This window comes from Cydia pomonella, chromosome 11 (genome assembly GCF_033807575.1).
Source record: "Cydia pomonella isolate Wapato2018A chromosome 11, ilCydPomo1, whole genome shotgun sequence".
In the NCBI taxonomy this organism is placed as follows: domain Eukaryota; kingdom Metazoa; phylum Arthropoda; class Insecta; order Lepidoptera; family Tortricidae; genus Cydia; species Cydia pomonella.
The window spans coordinates 21,499,659-21,505,698 of record NC_084713.1 but is presented as its reverse complement, the minus strand read 5'-3'; the positions used below and the strand labels follow the sequence as shown (position 1 = coordinate 21,505,698).

At 38.9% G+C, this 6,040-nt stretch overlaps 1 protein-coding gene across 1 annotated transcript; it reads right to left on the bottom strand.

Annotated features, from left to right (window-relative positions):
• Window positions 1–1,628: 1,628 nt before the first annotated feature.
• Window positions 1,629–3,235, bottom strand: LOC133522560 (uncharacterized). Its single transcript, XM_061857909.1, has 2 exons — window positions 2,946–3,235; window positions 1,629–1,899 (listed from the first exon to the last, which is right to left on the bottom strand). Exons 1-2 carry the CDS (start codon window positions 3,138–3,140, stop codon window positions 1,741–1,743), a joined length of 354 nt encoding a protein of 117 aa, XP_061713893.1. The 5' UTR covers window positions 3,141–3,235; the 3' UTR covers window positions 1,629–1,740.
• Between the last annotated feature and the right edge of the window lie 2,805 nt (window positions 3,236–6,040).

The window sequence follows — 6,040 nt, the reverse complement described above, 5'->3', positions numbered from 1 at the left end:
TCCGATGGCGCTAAAGACGTTTTGTGAAGCCTAAGCGAGGCGAAGGTTCCATAACTCAGAAAGATAACCGCAGCTCATTTGGCAGATACCCTCTCACCGCGTCCCTAATTATTCTCACTTACTTATTTGCATTTTAATGGGTAGGCTTTCAATTATATCGGATATTAGAAGCGAAAGGTTTCCAGTTGAATTTATTGAAAATAAAAGTATATATATCTATAAAATGGTAATACACGGTGTATTTTTAAACTCCGTTTACTTTGGTGTCATGGCTAAGTAAATTTAAGGAAACTAAATAGCACAGTTAATTTTAATTTCATATTGTTTTATTTTTCGTAAGAAGTAATCAATAGCGTTGTAACACGGACATTATATTTAAATCCATCAAACAATTGAAAATTATGAAATAGGCAATGACATTTCGAATATCGATCGTCCGAGATAGTACTTGCGTTTAACACATAATACCGGGTGTTTCCTGTAACACGAGAAAATAATTAAACTATAATTATATTGTACTCCTAAAACGAAATAACTTTTGATTAACAACTTTTAAAAATGATGATATCTTTAGATTTTATCTTTTTCATACATATTTAATATTATATTCAATGTACGCTGACATCAGTGTGTTTGACGTTGCTTGTCACGCTTTAAACGTAACAAAATTCGCAATACATTGCGTCTTAGAATAATGCTTTAACAATAGAGAAAGACCTGTTCAGATATTTATGTGCACCTTGGCCGCTCCGATATATCTGATGACCACTGCACTGCACCGTACAATGTCAGCCCACCTCACGGGTCGATGCGAAAACCCGAAACTGTCGGCCACCAGACAGCGGTTAGTGAGGTGTTGCCGTATTTAGCAAGCAAGCAAGGTAGCAAGTTAGACAAGGATAACATAAGCAAGAAAAGCAATAACGGTTGGTATAAAACATGTTGGTGAAGACCGTTCATCTGGAAGCGACCGCCTACTCCGAGTTCTGTCTTGATTTTAAAGAGTTTGGTTGGAGTTGAGACGAAACCTTAGAAGAACCTCCAATCATAACTTTTTTGTGGTGGTAATCATTTTTAATAAGGAAACTGTGGAAAACTGTCACTGTCGCTGGGTTTTATTAGTTGTGGTAAAATGTATGAACATACTATCATTTAATTGTTCTATTCGAATAGCGTGTTTAATGCCGATTCTAGCGATATATGCTTCAATATACTTTTATACATAGATAGGCTTAAAAAGTTGAATTTTTAATATTCTCTATATCGCGCCGACCACCCAACGGGGCCCCGCCACTTGACTAGGTACTTTTCACGTTTTCGCTGGCGTCACTTTAAGTTCCACTAATTGTACTATTTAAGTTTTGCACTGCCACTAGGACTGTTTGGTTCGCAATCTACAATGGCGGCAACCTCCACTACATGGACGGAAACTAGATCACATTGGTCGAAAGCCTTGAAAGGTTTAAAAAAAAATACCTCGGATTTATTATTTGTATAATTTTAGAAGCTAACAGGTAAATAAATGAGTCATGATTCGCTGATCTATAAGCAATATTTATTATAAGCAAAGCACGTCCAGTTTCTTTAAAGGATGAGTCACGCTAGACCGGGCTAGGGCCGGGTTGGAGCTCCCGGCGCCTCGTTTTCTATGTCCGATACGTCATAGAAAATGACGTGTCGGACACTCCGGCCCGGGCCCGGCCTAGTCTAGCGTGAGTCATCCTTAACTGTTTGTTGTTTTCATTTGACTTTACGGATCCAGACCAAAAGCTCAAAGCAGAAGACTGAGGTCCCATTGTGGACCAGGCCCAAGCGTTCGATGAATCTCCCTGTGGAGACCCAGGTAGGGTAGTCATTTGAGTGCTTGTTTAAGTCTACTCCGTTGAACCCAGCAAAACCCTGGAAAGAGTAAGATTCAGATCATGAAGGAATTTGGGGTAGAACTTTGTAGCCACAGTAAATTTACTGCTATCTTTCGACACATGATTAAAACTTTTAGAACGCCATTTGACTTAGACCCTTATTCTTTCACTGATATGTGTTAAATTTGTTAAACATCGTAACCGTCCGTTTCGGTTTACGGTTCGATTTGTAATGGTTAATTTTCAATATGGTTAATTATAATTAACGTTTGGCTTCTAACCTTTCCTATACACCTCTGACCCAAGAAGATTGAAATCCCTCCTAAATTGTAGGAGGGTATCCCAATATGGGACCAGCAAGATACTCGACGGGTCACATCTTTTCAAATCATTATGTACATCTTATAAATAACTTACATGCATTAAATAAAAAATATAAACAAAATAATTAAATATTGAATAAAAAAAAAAACTTTGATAAAGAAAATTATTGCAAAAGATTTAAAGGGTAAGAATTACAGTCCTCACAATAAGCATGTCTTCGGTTGTACACTCGAAATGCTGGGATAAGCTTAAAAAGTAGAAATAGATAGAAATAATTTACTTCGTGTGAAATAAAACCTACAATTTATCTTATATTTAAGAGGCTGTCAACACCCAATGTCCTTGAAATTGATGTTACTTAAACAGTTTTTTAAGAAAGACGTTTTGTTTTAGTCAAGTAGGAAAAATATATGTTCATATTAATTATATTTCAAAGACCGTGGTTGTACTCGATACATGATTGAACGAAATCGGCTCGATAGAAAATAATTGCAAAGATTGGTCTTAAAATCACAGTTAAACGGTTCTATGTCTTTATTGTTTTGACTTATGGGTCTGCAATTAAAATCACAATTTCAAAACATTTATATCTAAACCGTGGTTGAGTAAAATATTACACTAATAATCCACTTTTTTTTATTTAAATATTTTTCTTATTATTCCCTTGCAGGGCCAGTAACATGCGACAGTGCTATCTCATTTACTCCGATAGAAATAGACAGTGTGCGCGCTTTAGGTATTGACAGCCTCTTAAGTTACCTTTTTTACTAGACAGTCTTCGCTAGAATACTGGAAGTTCCCTTTGAGCAGAAAGATCCTTCCAGCCCAGCTGTTGCAGGTTTGTTTGTCCACAGTAAACATCAGCCTTTCCTTGCCAGAAGCTTCAAATTTTATATTAGACACGCTGAACTGAAAGTCAATATAATTATAACATAACATAAAGGCCAATTCCATAGTAGTAGTAGTAGTAAACACTTTATTACACAAAACAAGTACATAACACAGAAAGAATACAGTAAATGTGTACAAAGGCGAAAGTATCCCCTTAAGGAATATATTCCAAAGTACGCTGACATCAGAATGATATTTGAATTATGTTTAAGTTATCGTGCATGTATTCGCGCGGACGAGACGTACGATAACTAAAATTTTGTGCATAAGTTTTTTACAGAAATCGCGAAACGATTTCTGTAAAATCGAATTGGCCTGCTAATCGCATCCCTGGCCTCGCAATTTTTTCACACAGAAAAGGGGAAGGGGTTAAGGGAAATCACGACATCTCTAAAGGGCGAGTGGAGGTCAAAAGCGGTAGTACGGGCATTGGGCCGGCACCAGAATGAGACTTCCACCACGCGTGCTTCTACCTGACTGCTGCTCACGGGTTTTATACGATCCGAGATTGCCTCTTGCCAAAAATAATTTGAAATAGAGTGTCGACACACCATAAATCAATAGGTATCGAGTGAAAATACCCGTATAAATAATAATTTTAATAATTTTAATTTCACCGCAGGGCAGCTTGTGGCAAGCTGTTGGGGAGTAACGACCCCACGGACCCGAGTACTCCCGAGAGTCGGTCAGGGTCTCCGTCTCCGGCGTGTCTTCGTCGGTCGGAGTGGACCCCAAGGGGACCCGCAGGACTCTCAGCTCTGGCTTGCCTTCATTGGCCGTCCAGAGAGGAGTCGTTAGAGCTAAATGCTCCAGGGGTGGAAGTGAAAACTTGCATAAGACGCGAGTTGGCACAGTGGCTGTTATCAGCCACTGGGTAGAAAGCGGCGTACACCTCTCGACACCCCTGAGCCGCTCACACCGGTGTTGCTCCTGGTCGTCTTCACGACGGCATTTTCAGGGGCCCATCTAGTGGGCGGCGAGTCACCGCCTGCCTCGATAACTAGTGAAAACATTGTTATGGCAGGTGTCCGGACGTCTTTGCAATAACCCAGTCTCATTGTCCTCCCAAACTTCAATCCATAGACCGTTATACTGTTCACTTTACTACAATAGTCCCAATGCCTGTTGCGACCGGTTCATGGGTGTCTATTGTTGCGCCCGTGAACGGGTTCCAGCAGGCGTTCTACATGACATTAAAGCTCTCCAAGAGGCCTCTACGTGTTGGATCTATATCCCCGCGCAAGCCTATCAAAAGACCGGGATTTATAGGCCCGTGAAATCCAAGGAGATTAAATAATTTTAAACGTCATCAAAAATATTAAAATATTAATGTTAGTATTTTAAAAGTAAAACTTATTTATGATACTTGGTTTGTATAAATAAGAGAGAGAGAAAATAAAGCTATAACTCCCTAGGGAGTTATAGCTTTATTTTCACAATCCATCGAACCCACGGGAACAATATAGGCCTTTGTCCTTCAGTATACCTGCATGAAATGAGATCTTTTTCGAGGAAGTGTGATGAAAAATAAATGAAAGTTCTAGGATGTCGAAATTTAGGATTAACGGACAGCACCGCCTACACGTACCTAATAATATTTTATAAGTAATATGAAAAAATATATTTACGTTTTTAAAAGGCACATCTGCCAACATCTTGTGATGTCCGCTGAGAAAGGTCGTGTTCCTCAGTCTGCGAATGCTGAAGCTGGCGAACCAGATCCTTTTCTTGGCGAACGGGGGCTGTGGTCTGCTGCATTCTGTCGCGTTTTCTAGAACCACCTCAAATTTTGTCTGAAATATACATTTGATGTTTTACCCGACTGACAAAGCCAAAGGCCAAAGGAGGCTTGTGTTGGAAGCTGAACCGATTTAGTTGAAATTTGGTATGTCGATAGTTTTTGTTACGGGGCAAGTACTAGGCCCCGTGGGTGATTTTGGGGTTGAAGACTATTCTATATCCTTATATAGAATAGTTCTCAACCCCAAAATCACTCCGTAAGGGTGAAAAGGAGGAAGAAAATGGCGTTAGGGGGAAAAAGGGTTTGTAGTTTATATGAGGCATCCGTAAAAAAAGCAGACTGTACAAAAGATGCCCAGCCAACGCGATGATGGCCAAGCCATATAATTTAACTAAGGTGAAGAGTTTTTGAAGTTAGGGCTTGTAGAGCTAGAAGCTTGGCTCCACAAGAAATCTGATAACTTTAAGACAGTGCGAGCCTTATGGTTTCGTCTTGGCCACATTTTAATGAAAATGATTTTGATGGGATTTATCTTATACGAAGTTATATATATCGTTGGTGGGAAGGCAGCCTAACTGTGGCCTAAATGGGAGCCTGGGGCTCGCTTGGCAACCAATCTCAAGAATTGGCGTTGGCAGTAATTTTAACGAAAGCGACTGCCATCTGATCTCCCAACCCAAAGGGAAAATTAGGCCTTATTAGGATTACTCCGGTTTCCTTAGTGTGTTTTCCTACACCAAAAAGCAACTGGTAAATACCAAAATATATCTGGTACATAATTTCCGAAAAACTCATTGGTACGAGCCGGAGTTTGAACCCGCGACCTCCGGATTGAAAGTCGCACGCTCTTGCCGCCAAGTTACCCCTTGTGTTTGTGTTTATCTGCTATATGTACAAAAAGACATATAGGAAAAATATGAATACGTAATCTTAACAAAATAAGAGAAAATATATAATTATGACTACCTACTTACAACGGTATTATCACTCTCCAAAATTTGATAAAATATTGCAATTAAAATGACTACCGATCGAAACATACTGCCTTTAGCGTACTTAAATATGAAATATATCACTTTCAGTCGCAAATATAGTTATTATACAATAATTATAATTTTGTTTTGTTCACTTTTTTGGGTATTAAAAAACATACACATAATATATCTGATCAGTAATGAGTTTATGATTAGGTACCTACTATTAACAGTTGGTAACAATGATA